This window comes from Podarcis raffonei, chromosome 14 (genome assembly GCF_027172205.1).
Source record: "Podarcis raffonei isolate rPodRaf1 chromosome 14, rPodRaf1.pri, whole genome shotgun sequence".
NCBI lineage: Eukaryota > Metazoa > Chordata > Lepidosauria > Squamata > Lacertidae > Podarcis > Podarcis raffonei.
In genome coordinates, this window is record NC_070615.1 from 11740032 (window position 1) to 11755897 (window position 15866).

Genomic DNA, 15866 nt, shown 5'->3' on the forward strand with positions numbered 1-15866 from the left:
TCCTGCCTTGTTAAGCTTTAGATGAGCAAGCCAGGAAGGTAACGTCCAAAGTGAGCTTGTGGAGCAGCCCCCATTTCACAAATAGAGAAATGTATACCATCGACCCTTAAAATCATGCAATCGAGGGGCCTCTGAAGACCTTTTCCCATCGTATTGGACAGGGATGAGGAACCTGTGGCCCTCCAGATGTTCCTGGACTACAGCTCCCACCAACCCCAGTCAATGGCCATGCTGGAAGGGGTTGATGCGAGTTGGAGTCCTACAAATATCCAGAGAGCTACATGTTCTCCATCCCTGATGCAGGAGGATGCTTCAAGAACATCAAATGCTTCCACAGTGCTGTGAAGGAGCAAAATACCCCCAAGCTTAAAAGGAGTGTAAGTAAAGTGTTTTAGATTCCAGGATTGTGCTTTGAAGTTTGTATTGTAACTCACAAAATTCTCATTCCCAATGCCTGCCCCATCCCCCGTGTTTACAGTCTCCTAGGAGATACGCTACCTGGAATATTTTCTGATTGCCGCCTTGGTTTGATCACAAGTTTTACTCCTCCTCCAAAGACAGCAGCCCACATTCGGTTATTCAAGGGGTGGGCTGCTAGTCGAAACAATTCGTTGCAAGCGTTGGTAGCCAGAGCGTGTATCAGCAGGCTTAGGTAGACTGCTACAACAGCTTCACAAAGCAAGACATTTAGCTTTGGCTGGTCCTCATCCTGGGCTGTATTTAAGAGGTTTATGAGTGAGCTCACACCTGCAAAAACAAAGATGAGAAGAGATGATGGGCACATTAGATTATGATGTGTTTGTCCATTCTCCCCACTGAAATATGAGAGGCACCATCAGTATTGGCACACCACCGGCTCTTGAAGGCACACCTGTTTAGACAAGCATCCTTCTGGTCTCCTGACTGGAATCTCCTCTTTTAACTGCTTGCTTAATTATACATTTGAATAGTAAAGGTAAAGGAACCCCTGACCATAAGGTCCAGTCGTGGCCGACTCTGGGGTTGCGGCGCTCATCTCGCTTTATTGGCCAAGGGAGCCGGCGTACAGCTTCCAGGTCATGTGGCCAGCATGACTAAACCGCTTCTGGTGAACCAGAGAAGCATGGAAATGCCGTTTACCTTCCCGCCGGAGCAGTATCTATTTATCTACTTGCACTTCATGCTTTCAAACTGCTAGTTGGCAGGAGCAGGGACCGAGCAACGGGAGCTCATCCTGTCGTGGGGATTTGAACCGCCGACCTTCTGATCGGCAAGTCCTAGGCTCTGTGGTTTAACTCACAGCGCCACCCACGTCCCTATACATTTGAATAGTAGATGCTTATTTTAATGTTTTCATCAAATTGTTATAGGGTGCATTTTAATTATACAAGTTTTTTTAAAGTGGTCTACACTTGTGAACTGCTTAGAAGTCACCCTGGCAATTAATTGTTATATAAATAATGAAAAAAAATGAATAACAGCAATAAGAATAATAGAACTATCTCCACTTAATGCGCCAAGATATGATCATGCAAACATGAACCCAAAGTGTCCAGATGACAGAATGTGTATTGAACAGAACTTTCTCCGGCCTCCTTCCAAATTACATTTTAAAGACAAAATTGGGAAATCCATTTTATATATGTACCAAGTTATTAAGATACCCAATAGCTTCTGTTCTGAATTTTCTATATAAAAAAACAAAAAAACAGTTACATTAAAACAATACAAAACCACTACCTCCACCCCATTTATAAAAGCAGCATTACAATAAACTGGAGCTAAAAACTATTACCAAGCAGAAATCAGATAGCAAATCTGTCTCCTGAGGAAAGCACATGCTTTCTAGATTATGCTTCCAAGTTTTGCCAAGGAAGTGTCTTCACTTGGACAGTGAAAAACAGTTGAGGGTGAGACGGGAGGGAAGTTCTACCTCAAAGAAGCTTTTCAAATCCCCTCATTACTCAGACATTGATGGCATTAGCAAATTCAACAGGATCTCCTTGTAAGCTGGGCATATTGTGCAGCCGGCTTGTTTCATCCAAGCAGTGTTTCAGTAATCACATAAGCCCCGTGCAGGCAGACAGTAAAGAAAGCTGTGCCTGTGTGAGAGATCAGGATTGTGCTTTCCACTTTTGGCATGTTCCATGCACATAGGCTCTGTACGCATGATTTGCAGGGTTTTCATCAAGCTGAAGTGAGCCTATATGCAGAGGCACTGCTTGCTACTGAAAAGGGGCCCTTGCCCATCACATACCGTATTTTTCGCTCCATAAGATGCACTTTTTCCCTCCTAAAAAGTAAGGGGAAATGTGTGTGCGTCTTATGGAGCGAATGCAGGGGGGAGTCAGGCAGGAAAAGCCTCCAAGAGCCGCACACAAGCTCCGCGCAGCTCTTGCAGGCTTTTCCCCAGGGGGGAGAAGGGACTGACACGGCCAGTCAGTCCCTTCTCCCTCCTCGTAGAAAAGCCCGCAGGAGCCGCGCGCTCCTTAAAGGGTGCGCGGCTCCTGTGGGCTTTTGCGGGAGGTGGGGGTATTGCCATAACCGCGCGCAGCCCCTCCTGGCTGGAGAGGTTGCGCACAGCTAAAGAGGAAGCCAAGACAGTGAGCGGGATGGATTTTTTTCTTGATTTCCCCCTCTAAAAACTAGGTGTGCCTTATGGAGCGAAAAATACGGTAAATCTGAACGCAACTTGCATACAGGGGAAGAGTTGTAGCTCAGCCGTAGTTTTCCAGTTCAATTCCTGGCCTCTCCAGGTAGGGCTGGGGAAAACTCCAGCCTGAAATCCTGGAGAGCCGCTGCCAGTCAGTGCAGGCAATACTGAGCTAGACAGACCATGGATCTGACTCAGTATAAGTTAACATACCTGTGCTAATTTATATGACTCAAATCTTAGGCCTCCCCTAATAATTATACAATTTAAGTTTATTGTTGTAGCCAAAGGCCATGACAAACCTATGGCGACAGTACCAATAAAACAATATAGATCATACATCCATAATATGAGCCAACATCCGTGATGTAAGAGAGGTTGCCAGAGACACCAACAAACTCAAATCCAGCTTGATTTCAAATTAAACCTCAGAATCATCACAATTTATAGTGATTTTTTCTCTGAATCATCACAACAATTTACAGTGATTTTATCTAACCCTTTTTTCCATATATCTATATGGTTCCCAGATGATCTACAGGTGGTCATTCATAACTGGCCAGTGAAGAAATCCAGTGGAAGAATGAAAACAGAATCATAACTAGATGCAGGAATTCAAGCCACATGGCCACTCACTGCTAGTAATATATGAAAACAAACAATGGCTTGTCGATGCAGGCATTGTGCCAAACAGTAGTTAAGCTTCCTCAACTTCATGGTTTGGCTTGGTTTTTGAATCGAGCCTATACAGTTGTACCTTGGATCCTGAACGCCTTGCGACTCTAATGCTTTGGCTCCCGAACTCCACAAACCCAGAAGTGTTCTGGTTTGCAAATGTTCTTCGGAAGCTGAATGTCTGACGCAGCTTTGGCAGCTTCCGATTGCATGCAGGGAGCTCCTGCAGCCAATCGGAAGCCACGCCTTGGCTGTCAAACATTTTTGGAAGTCGAACGGACTTCCAGAATGGATTCTGTTCGACAACCAAGGTATGACTGCACACCTATTGAAGCACTTGCATGATATTATTATTATTATTATTATTATTATTATTATTATTATTATAATAATTAATTAATTAATTATTTATTTGTACCCCACCCATCTGGCTGGGTTTCCCCAGCCACTCTGGGCGGCTTCCAACAAAGACCAAAAATACACTAAGATGTCGCACATTAAAAACTTCCCTATTGTTAGGGAAGGTGAGTTGTCTTACCAGGCCACTGTGCAGGCAATGAATTTGGTGTAGCATGCTCTTCAATGCTCTCTGTCCTCAGTCTGCGACGGTCACTCAACAGCAGTCCTTGATAAACCATTCCTGTAAACTGATTTGTTTCTGTCTGACTGCTAAAAACAAGTTTGATTTTGTTGTTGTTAATGTGGCAAAAAATGGCAATTGAGTTTCAATATCCATTTCAAGATTTTGCACATAAAGGGTGGGCTCCAATTGGCGCATTTGGACTCACTGAATATGATCCTAAGGTAGCTTGAGGCAGTTCACCAAAGGAAAGTTTCATGTCTTTTCTGTCTGCATCACTTCCCGTGCAATTTGGCCTCTTTAGAGAGAGGGTTGCTGGGAGAGGAAGGAGTCAGCCCCAAACTGGGCATGGATCTAAAGATAAGTTAACTTAAGCAAGCTTCTATCCCTTTCCTCCTCCAGCAGCCACCCCCCACAAACTCCCCAGAGCGGGTGGCAGAAGAGACAGAAGGGGGAGGCAAACTTTCCTTCCATGAACTTGCTTAACCTATCTTAGTCACAAAAAGGCTTTTGATTCAGTGGAGTGTCTGCTAACAGAAGGAGAAGGAAGATGGTTTTGGCCAATTACCCCTTCTCCCTGCATCCCCCCAGATCAGCTCCAGACAGTGAGGGAACCCTTCAGAAAAGCTGGTAAAGGGACTGCTGGAGAAACAGGAAAAAATAACCTCCCTTCCTCTTTCATTAGTGCACACTTCTTCTGGATCAAAACCCTTTCCATGAGACCCAACCAGGTTTCATCTAAAGATTCCTGTTTACAATTAGGCAGAAAGCTTCTTTATTCTTCTGATCAGTGTCTATGTGATTATTCTCTTCATTACAAAATAAATTGATACCAGGGCTCTTTACTCCACCACACTAGCTGGGAGAAGCAGCCTTTTTAAAAATTCTGATTGCATCCTCATACAATGAGCTTAGTGCCTTAAAACCACTGTCAACATTCAGAACAACCGTCACAAACAAGCAAGATGAGACTATATAAAGCAAGTGACTACACAGTTTATGACTACTCTCGACTACAATTTACAATCTCCCTTTTTAATTTTAGAATTATTAGACTGTCCCTGATCAGAAGCAGAGAGTCCTCATACAACCTACTAAGCACAGAAAAGAGATTACCTGTAGCTGTGGCTGTCACACAAGGCTTGGTAAATAGATGCAGAAAGGGAAGCGGCTAATGAATAGAGGGTATGCACCTAAAAGAGGAAAAATACAGCATTTATTTTACAGGGGTGTAATTAAGATATGCTTTTTCAAACTAGCATGGCACTGAACTTTTGGGCAAACTGATTTTGCATGAAAAGCTGCTGTTTTGGAGGTGTGGCTGTGCATGAGAGGCAGAAAGTATCCATGAAAAAAAGGTAAACGCTGTTTCCATGTGCTCTGGCACTCATCACAGTGTCCCGTTGCGCCAGAAGCAGTTTAGTCCTGCTGACCACATGACCCAGAAAGCTGTCTGCAGATAAATGCCATCTCCCTTGGCCTGAAAAGCGAGATGAGCACCGCATCCCATTGTTACCTTTGACTGGACTTAACTGTTCAGAGGTCCTTTACCTTTTTACCCATGAAAAAAATACCCACAGTCTTTTAAGCCTTTTGTGGGTTTGGAGTAACTAAATATGCACCCCTTTCAGCAGATCTTGCAAGTAGAACATAACTGCTGCTCTTATGTGGGGTTCAGCGATTTGTTGCTCTTTAGTATTCAGTCTGAATCCTGCACAAAGCAAGGTTTTGCTTTGCCTTATGTCAGGCAGGTACATTCAAGCAGGGCTTACACCATAAAACCCCTGTGTGTATACGACTCTTTTTTCATTTATATCTTGCTTTCCACCAAGGAGCTCAAGGTGACATACATGGTTCACCTCTCCTCTCTATGGTTTTCTTTTTTTCTTTTCTTTTTTAAATGACCCCTGGATGGTTAAGTCCAGTCAAAGGCGACTATGGGGTTGTGGCGCTCATCTCGCTTTCAGGCCAAGAGAGCCGGCGTTTGTCCATAGACAGCTTTCCGGGTCATGTGGCCAGCATAACTAAACCGCTTCTGGCACAACGGAACACCATGACAGAAGCCAGAGCGCACAGAAACGCCGTTTAATTTCCTGCCACAGCAGTACCTATTTATCTACTTGCGTTGGTGTGCTTTCGAACTGATAGGTTGGCAGGAGCTGGGACAGAGCAACGGGAGCTCACTCTGTCGCAGGGATTCGAACTGCTGACCTTCTGAATGACAAGCCCAAGAGGCAGAATGTTTGGAAGAATGTTTGAAAGAATGACATTCTTTCAACATTCTTTCAATATGCAATGGTGGCCGCCAGGATTTTGTTAGCGCAAAACTGGAAAACTTCAAATATCCCCACCATTAGAGAATGGCAAATGAAACTATTTGAGTATATAGAATTAGCTAGAATGTCACAAAAAATCAGGCATCAAAAAAACGTTAAGTTTACGAACGACTGGAGTAAATTTGTAAGTTACATTGAAATCAATCTAGGTATTACCAAAATCACACTGGGCGGAATTTAAAACCTGCGATGTAAAGAGCTGATATAATACAACTGCAGATAAGCTATGAGTTTATTTTGCCTAAACTGAGATGGAAGGAAGTCAACTGAGTGATGTTATGTTGGTTGGTTTGTTTGTTTTATGTTTATAGGTTGTTGTTGTTTTTTGTCTGTTTGTTTGTTTTTCTTCTTTTCAGTCTTTTTTCTTCTTTGTATTGTTTGATGTTGTTTCCAAAATATCAATAAAAAGATTAGTAAAAAAAAAAAAAAGACAAGCTCAAGAGGCTCAGTGGTTTAGACCACAGCACCAACCACGTCCACGTTTAACCTCACAACAACCCTGTAAGGGAGGTTAGGCTGAGAGACTGGGACTGGCCCAAGTCACCCAGCAAATCTCATGGACGAGCATGGATCCAAACCCTTAGTCCAGCACTCCAACCACACTGGCCCTCAAAAATTAGCTCTATTCTGCTCTGCTTAGGATCTGAACCAAGGTTCCCGTGCCCACAATACCACTCTACGACCATGACAAGCTACCCGGATTCTTGCTACAACATGCATCAAACCATACTCTTCACATTCTAAAAGCTCATTTCCCCATTCGTTACCTTTACGTCTTCAACATTAGGATGGGGTGGCGTTTTCATCTGCACAATAGTATGAAGGATATCGTGGATGTGGTTGTTTAAATACAGCACAGGGTTGGCTATAACCGTTTTTGTTGAAGCAATGCTTGCTGACAGTAGCGGTAGTGTGGTGGGTAACGGGAGGGGCGACTGGAGTTGCTTGACTGTCGTTTCCTAGTGGAACAAAAACACAGCCCCAAAAAGTGTCACATGACTACAAGCATCACAGCAGTCTGAGATCACACAATACATGTCCCATTGGTCCCAGCCAGCATAGCCAATGCTCAAGGGTGATGGGAGTTGTAGTCCAGCAAGTATGTAGAGGGCCACAGTTTCTCCCCAGCTCATATAATATGAATGGAATCGATTGAGAAATGGGATTGCTGCTAAAACTGCAACCGAGGTAGAACCACCAAGAGAAAGGCATTGCAAAAGGAAAGGAAACTGGCCTTACCTTGGAGACAATGCTATTGGAGACAATGGAGATAGGGGAAGTATTTAGAAGAGGGATAAAGGCAATTTATGAAAACCAAAAAGGGAAACTTACTATAAACAATGAAATCTCAAATACATTTCCAATAAGTAAGGGGACGAGACAAGGGTGTCCCCTTTCTCCGCTACCACTTATTATTATACTAGAAACTTTACTGACAGCTCTACGAAATGAATCAGAAATAAAAGGTATAACGCTAGGTAATAAATCCTTCAAAGTGAAGGCTTTTGCTGATGACCTAGTCATTCTAACAAAAAACCCAATAGAATGTATTGTTAAAACGTTAGAGAAAATGTATGAATTTGGTGAAGATAATTATTAAATGTTATATGGGTGGTATATGACCCCTAGTAAACTGGCAAAAATTTATAAATCGAAATTGAACAATTGCTGGAGGTGTAACATGAGGAGGGAACGAGGTTACATATGTGGTGGGAGTATAACAAAATTAAAAATTTCTGGAACTCTGCCTATGATGAATTGAAAAAAATTCTTAAAATCACATTTGAAAAAAACCCAGAAGCCTTCCTCCTGGGAATTATGGATATTAACATCCCTGAGGGAAAAAGAAAGTACTTTTGTATGCCACAACGGCGGCGAGAATGGTAATAGCAAAGAATTGGAAAGGGGATAGTGTTGGAACGCTATCCCCTTTCCAATTCTTTGCTATTACCATTCTCGCAACTTAAATTTTGTCAATATTTAGAGTTGGCAAGAATGACGGAGGTAATTAAAGGCCGACCCACACAAAAAGCCAAAAAAGACTGGCTATGTATAAGAGATTACATGAAAAAACATTGTTCTCAAACTATATCCTGGTTACGTTTTGACTAAATCTTATAAAGAGTACAATGGAAAGAGAAAGAATTGGGAGGATTAAATGCAGTAAAGAATAATGAACACAGTAAGAAAAAGATCTGTAAAAGGAAAGCTGCAGTGAGGTGGTGGGAAGTCATGGGTGGAAAAAGATTTGTATGGGAAGATGCATAATGTGTTAAGTTAAGAATTTATGCTGTAGAGAAATCAAGAATATATGTATATGTACAATTTACAGTGGTACCTCTGGTTACGTACTTAATTCGTTCCGGAGGTCTGTTCTTAACCTGAAACTGTTTTTAACCTGAAGCACCACTTTAGCTAATGGGGCCTCCTGCTGCCGCCGCGCCACCGCCACACGATTTCTGTTCTCATCCTGAAGGAAAGTTCTTAACCCAAGGTACTATTTCTGGGTTAGCGGAGTCTGTAACCTGAAGCGTATGTAACCTGAAGCGTATGTAACCTGAGGTACCACTGTATAGTCAATAAAAAAAGAGAACGGAAACTGGGCCTTACCTGCTGTGATTCTTGCAGCAGAAACTTGAGCTCCATTCTCACAGAGGCGAGACCGCCGCCCTGTGCCCCGTGTAGGCTGCAGTAGCTTAGGAAAACCCTCAGGAGGGCCTGGTTCTTCTGCAGCCACCACTTTCGCCGCTCTGCGTGCTCGCGCTTGGCTTGCAGCCTACGCCGCTCGATCTGGTGCCGCTCGTACGAGCCAATGTCCCCCTTGTCCCCCACTTCTTCGCGGTCAAGGAGGTCCCCGTTTATCTGGGCGCCTGCTTCGCCCTCGCTTTTCCCCCGCGCTTCGTGGTTGCAGATGTCGTGCAGAGCGGCAATCTCCTTCTCCAGCCAGTTGTAGAGCTGGAAGCGGAGCTTCCCTCCGTCGACCTCGTAGCCGGTGGCCAACGTTCTGAGCTCCGTCATGAGGATTTTGAGGCACGCTCGGAACTTCAGCTGCTCAGCGATCACGTCAACTTCGATGTCGTCGATATACGCATCGTCGTCTGGGCTTCTCCCGGCCTGCTTTGCACTTTCTGCTTCCTGTTTTGAGCCCTTCATTTGCAAACCATCCTCCTCCTCCTCTTCCTGCGAGCTGCTTTTGTCTTCCCCCCAGTCCAATTTCAGAGGCTCATCCTCAAACGTTATTGCTGGCTTACTCCAGTCAACGAGGGCTGCGGACTCCGTCTGAGTGGTCAAATCCGCTGAGCTCTCCCCGGGCTGCGACCAGTCTGCGGCACTGCCTTCGCCCGACGCCTTGGGTTCCAATTTCACACCGTTCTGCGCAGCAGGACTATCGGCTTCTTCTGTCTTGATGAAGATATTGGATTTGCTGCTTATTTGGGGGAGCTTGGAAAGGACTTCGAGGGCTAGCACGGGACACCCCACTTTAAAATGAGCATTTGCAGTAGTGAAAAACAGCTTTCTCTCAATAAGATTGATTCTGTCGATCAAGCTTTTCTCGGCTTGCAATCCCAAAGTGGCAAAGGCCCCATCGGGCAGGCAAAAATTTCTTCGGATGAGCAAGGGGTGAGTGCGAAGGTAGTTGTAGAAACTGAAGACCACAGGATTGCACGATTTGACAATGACTAGAGAAATCAGAGATTCGTGACACATCAGAAATAGTCATAATGGCTATGATAATTGAAAGCAGCTCTGGAAAGTCTTTGGGGTTAGAGCAGGGGGGGGGATACATACATGTAAATCAGGGGTGACTGTCCTGTGGGTTGCACCCCATTTCTTTGCCAACCCCATACCTCGTCCCAAATTTGTCATTGAAAAAATTGCAAGTTTTAATGACTGGTTCGATGATCCCCCCCCCCCCTTGAACTATCGGGATGCCAAAAGGATTTTTTTCCCTTGTCAAAAAATAAATAAATTCTTATATTAAAAACAAAACAAAAACAAAAACCCTTCTTACTGACTGGTCCCATAGGTATTCCACTGTGATGTCAACGTGTTTTTGTGCGCCCGAAAATGGCTTTTAAAATGGTTTTCAATTTTAATATTCCTTTTTAAAAAACATGAGTCTCTGCCGTGATTCTTCCAATGCCAAAAAGGTTTTGTGACTCTCCTGCTGTAAACAAACGGAGAAACTGCTTCACAAAATCAGGGCTCATGAGGCTGCAAAATGTGACAATCAGAAATGGGAGGTTCAGAATATAGTCTGACACGCAGCAATCTATGGTCACTCCACAATATTCTAGCCCATTATTTGATTCTTAATTTTTTGTTTTGGAGCTTTGGAGCTATCTATTGGCTTTTCTCTTTCTAGGGGTGATTATTATTACTTAGCAATACATTATATATAATTTATTAATTATATTTATATAACCATGATCACTGCCAATGTTGTAGGGCTGCTGGGGCTTTAATTTTTGTTTGCTTGCTTTGTATTTAGTGCCTGGTTGTTTTAATTATTGTTCCTTTCCATTTGTTCTGTATATCTGAAGAAGCGTCTCCACCCCCATCATTCTACCTGGACACTGAGGTCCAGCACTGAGGGCCTTCTGGTGGTTCCCTCACTGCGAGAAGCCAAGTTACAGGGAACCAGGCAGAGGGCCGTCTCAGTAGTGGCACCCTCCCTGTGGAACGCCCTCCCACCAGATGTCAAAGAGAACAACAACTACCAGACTGTTAGAAGACATCTGAAGGCAGTCTTGTTTAGGGAAGCTTTTAATGTTTGATGCATTACAGTATTTTAATATTCTTTTGGAAGCCGCCCAGAGTGGCTGGGGAAGCCCAGCCAGATGGGCGGGGTATAAATAATAAATTATTATTATTATTATTTGTTCTCTGCAAGTTTCTATTTTATTTGTGTTATATTTTTGCTGCAAGTTGCCTTGAGGGTCTTTTTGGCACCGGGCAATGAAAAAAACCAACCAACCAAGTACGTTAAATAAGTAAATGAAATGAAGCAACATTCCTTCCAAGACTGAGGTTTTCCTAACAATCTGAAACAGTGGTGTTGCAGCCTTTGCCGGTGCCCAGGGTGTGGCGCAGAGGGTGAACATAAAACCTGCTGCGTCGACCCAGCCTTTGTTGCCAACACTGCTGGGCAAGTGTGGGGCACAGAGGGTTCGCAGGGTCACGGTGTACCACTTGTGCGCCTGCGCATGGGGGAGCCGAACTGGCCAACATGGCCCTTGGCAGGTGCATCCACTGAACATTGGCCGGGCAGCCATTCAGTGAGGGTGATGGGGATATAGCGGCAAGGCCAGGCCCAGACAGGTTGGGGAAGGGAGGGGATCCCTGCGGGGGGAATGCCTGGTTCGCACCCCGTCCGAATTGTGTGCCCGGGACTCGGCCCAGCTGCCCCTCCCCCAGCACGCTACACCCCTGATCTGAAACAGTCTTTACCTGGGTTTTCATCATCTTCCTTTGGTGTTTGTTCCAGTAAAGTGTCGAGTGCTCTAGTGTACTCTTTCATTACCCAGTAGGAAAGACTTCGAAGGAAGGGGTCCGGGTGCAGTTTTGCGCAGCTGAATCCACTTCCATCTTTCTCACAGCCCAATATCTTCTCATAAAGGATGGCTGTATAGGTGGAGGAGATCTCAAATTCGGATTCATACAGACGAGCGATAACCATAGCTAGCTGGATGTCTTCCATCTTCTCAAGACACACCTATGGAGAAAACGAACATCAAGGTTCCATAAGCGCACTTTAATTTACAAATATTTCTGCGTTTATTTATTACGCGTAGGGCAGGTTGCAACGAATATAACACCACGTGAAAAACAGTTTAAAACAATTTAGAGTCGCAAAAGGAAGATGGGTCCAAGTTTTGAAATGTCAATATAAATGAAAAATGAGTGAAATGTATAAAATGAGTGAAATGTACATACTTGAAAAGTATAAATAAATAAAATTTGGGAGAAGGGAAGAGACTACAGTCATACCTTGGAAGTCGAACGGAATCCATTCTGGAAGCACGCTCGACTTCCAAAATGTTCAGAAACGAAAACATGGCTTCTGATTGGCTGCAGGAAGTTCCTGCAGTCAATCGGAAGCCACGTTGGACATTCGGCTTCCAAAAACAGTTTGCAAACCAGAACACTCACTTCCAAGGAGTTTGTGGCGTTGGGGAGCCAAAACGTTCGAGAACTAAGCTGTTCAATAACCAAGGTACGACTGTACTACAGATATATGAATGAACAGAAGAACCTATAAACCACCACAACAAAAACACCCGTGTATTTGGGGCAACAATACCTCAATAGCATCCTTTAGTGACCCAGCCAACAAGAAAAAGGCAGCCGACTGCTCAAAGCGCTGTTTCCCCAGCAAAGCAAAAGCATTTTTCAAAGCTGCTTTGCGCCATCTATCTTCACTGAAATTATGGCTGAAGAACTGTGTCATTTTCTCATCATGCTGAGACCTGTGTTGGAAAACAAAGGGAGATAGATATGTCCATTAGGGCTGCACCTTCTGTGCACATTCACCCAGAGGTAAGGCCCCTCAAACTCAGTGGGACTCACTGCTGAGTCAACATGAAGAAGGATTGCACAGGAAGCAGAGTATCAACTCGAAAAGTGGCACAAGTCCCCATAATTTTATACAAGCTTATGCCTATATCCTAACTGGGGTTTTTTTCAAGGGAAGGTAAGATAAAGCTAAAGGACCCCTGGACAGTTAAGTCCAGTCAAAGGTGACTATGGGGTTGCGGCGCTCATCTCGCTTTCAGGCCGAGGGAGCCGGCGTTTGTCCAGACAGCTTTCCGGGTCATGTAGCCAGCAGGACTAAACCGCTTCTGGCGCAATGGAACACCGTGACGGAAACCAGAGGGCACGGAAATGCCATTTGCCTTCCCACCGCAGTGGTACCTATTTATCTACTTGCACTGGCGTGCTTTCGAACTGCTAGGTTGGCAGGAGCTGGGACAGAGCAACACAAGCTCACTGCATGGCGAGGATTCAAACCGCCGACCTTCTGATCGGCAAGCCCAAGGCGCTTAGTGGTTTAGACCACAGCGCCACCCGTGAGGAAAGAGGGAAAGGCCAGGTTAATGGGACTTACCGAAACAGACCCCACACCACTGCTTTTTTCTTCATCGCAAGGTAAAATAGCGCAGCATCCAAGGCATCGTTGTTCCTCTGAAATGCTGCTTTTGCAACCTGTCATAATTAGGAGAAAAAGAAAAAGTCCACAGGATCACAGAGAGTAAGGGCTGCAAGCAGATTAAACTACGCAAATTGCAGGCGATCTGCAGGTCTGCCTCTGGCCTTTAACCCAACCAACCTGCCTTCAACTGCTTTCCCTAAGCAGCAAAAGGGCATATTCCCATCTTTGTTTTGCCTTCTTTCCTAGAAGCAAAAAGGTATGGTGCCATCGCTGGTGCCATTACCTCTATCATATCTGCTTTTTTCAAGCTCCTAAATGAAATAGCAAACTAATAAAATGCCTTTGATTTTTGTCAATCATAGTATCCTTCTCTCTCCTGCTCCCCACCCAAAAGCCTTTCTGCAAAAGGAAAGTAGTATATCAGGGTAGGTAGGTAAACAATAATAATTGACTGATTAGCAGGAATATTGATCCTATGCATGCTTTTCTGAATACAGAGATAGTGATTTAAATATAGAAACTGATATAGCTCAGTGTTGGACAAAATAATACCATAACATGAAACATTTCTAAGCATATTGGATAAGCATTTCTAAGCATACTGGATACACAAACCTATGGTGTGACCATATTCAGAATACCGTGCTGAGTTCTGGTCGCCTCATCCCAAAAAAGCTATTATAAAAGGTTCAGAAAATGGCAACCAAGATATCAAGGGGATGGAAATACACAGCCATTATGACTAGTAGCCACTTAGAGACCCATCCTGCATGAGGGGATGCAGGTGGCGCTGTGGTCTAAACCACTGAGCATCTTGGGCTTGCCGATCAGAAGGTTGGCGGTTCGAATCCCCGCGACGGAGTGAGCTCCTGTTGCTCTGTCCCAGCTCCTGCTAACCTAGCAGTTCAAAAGCACACCAGTGGATGTCCATTTTGACGCATTCTTTAAGAGTTCTCTTCCCATTCTCACACACACCCAATAGCTTAATCTACTTCTGCCAAACTACAAGAGCCTCGGGGATGCAATTTTCCCAAGCTCCTATATAAGCGTTGCCATAAGCTTTGCCATTTTGTTTGCCCCTTTCCAGCTCTACGATATCCTTTTTGAGGTCAGGCAACCAAAACGATGCCCAGTACGCCAAGTGAGGCCACACCATAGATTTGTATAACGGCAGGATGAGATGCCTCACCACGATGTAACTTGGAACAAGGCAGGTTCAAAGGCTCATGACCTTCCAGTTATCACCAAGAATGGCTCAAATTACCTTCTCCATGCACCTTCGGAGTGTGTTAATGTTTCTGACCCACCAGCCTATACCCATAGTTCTTAGTTCGGACCACTGGGGGTCTCCTCTTTGAATTGCAGGGATCATGTTGATTAACTCTTCCTCTGCCTCCGAATGAAAAGCCCAGGCAAAGTGGCAGGTAGAAACACCTAAGCACAGGGAAATCACAGGCACAAGGCAATTACAACATGGTGAATTAGATCAGAAATAATAGCCTAGGGGGAGGTAGGAGCATGTTTGACTTACTGGATTTAAAGCCACTGGGGCCGTATGTCCATAATTTGTTAAGAATGATGCAAAAAATTCATTTTATGCAAATTTTGGAACAAGCGTGCATTCAGAACTTTAGAATTCAGAACATTAATTTAACAAAAAAACGAGTGTGGCCACCTCCAATTCCACCAATCTAGTGAATAAAATTGTCATCATAACCCTAGTATATCTTGTCCTTTTCCCTACCCAAGGAGTCCAGGGCAATAAATAAATAAAAAGCTTTAAGCAACACAACTAAAAATAAAATACAAGGTATTAAAAACAATTATAAACATCTAAATACCAATCCCATAGCCTCACTACTAATAATTTCAAAGATCCTCGTATTTTTCAGCCACTAAATACCTTTTAAGCAGCAATATTCCCCCCGCACTTGAATAATAAAGGAGGCACCTCGCCACAAACGGGGAGCCATCACTAAGGAGACCCTGCCATGGGTCAATACCCAACGGCTCACACAGTCACTAGATACCCTATTCTTCCCATTGCTTGCTGCTTCTTAGAGTGATTCGCATCAGGCAGGTCGCACCAAAGAATTACCTTGATGAAGTAGCTGAACGCGATATAAAGGTGGGAGTGATGTCAGAAGGCATGTATGCAAACGCATAGCTAGCAGGTACCGCAGGCCGCATTCATCTAAAGTTTCTCTCCCTGTGAAAACGCACCAAACGGTTAAAACACAATACATGCAGGTGTCCGTGTTGCTTAGTTACAACATTCATATGAGGCCTTTTCAAACAAAAGGTTCTCAAAACAATTTATATATGCAGGGCATAGCAGAATATTCAAATGCACACGACCATAGTGTGACCTTATAACCCTTGATAGCTTCACACTTGTCTTTTTAATTATTCCAGATACTTGAAATGTTTTATAATGTGAGGCCAATAAAGGTATTTGATTGACTGATTTGGGGTAGGTTTGCGGGTTGG

At 44.1% G+C, this 15866-nt stretch overlaps 1 protein-coding gene across 14 annotated transcripts in view; it reads right to left on the reverse strand.

Annotated features, from left to right (window-relative positions):
• Positions 1 to 15866, reverse strand: part of DMXL2 (Dmx like 2) — a 530204-nt gene that overhangs the window by 457693 nt on the left and 56645 nt on the right. For 10 of the 14 annotated variants that reach the window (XM_053365737.1, XM_053365730.1, XM_053365729.1 and 7 more), the window contains exons 19-28: positions 15475 to 15585; positions 14641 to 14810; positions 13332 to 13429; positions 12528 to 12693; positions 11675 to 11939; positions 8834 to 9903; positions 6991 to 7182; positions 5004 to 5080; positions 3846 to 3976; positions 499 to 747 (exon numbers count right to left, since the gene is read on the reverse strand). In XM_053365737.1, the coding sequence (XP_053221712.1) occupies positions 499 to 747; positions 3846 to 3976; positions 5004 to 5080; positions 6991 to 7182; positions 8834 to 9903; positions 11675 to 11939; positions 12528 to 12693; positions 13332 to 13429; positions 14641 to 14810; positions 15475 to 15585 (2529 nt within the window). The remainder of the gene's footprint in view (positions 1 to 498; positions 748 to 3845; positions 3977 to 5003; positions 5081 to 6990; positions 7183 to 8833; positions 9904 to 11674; positions 11940 to 12527; positions 12694 to 13331; positions 13430 to 14640; positions 14811 to 15474; positions 15586 to 15866) is intronic. The other 4 variants (XM_053365727.1, XM_053365736.1, XM_053365733.1 and 1 more) reach the window with 1 other exon arrangement.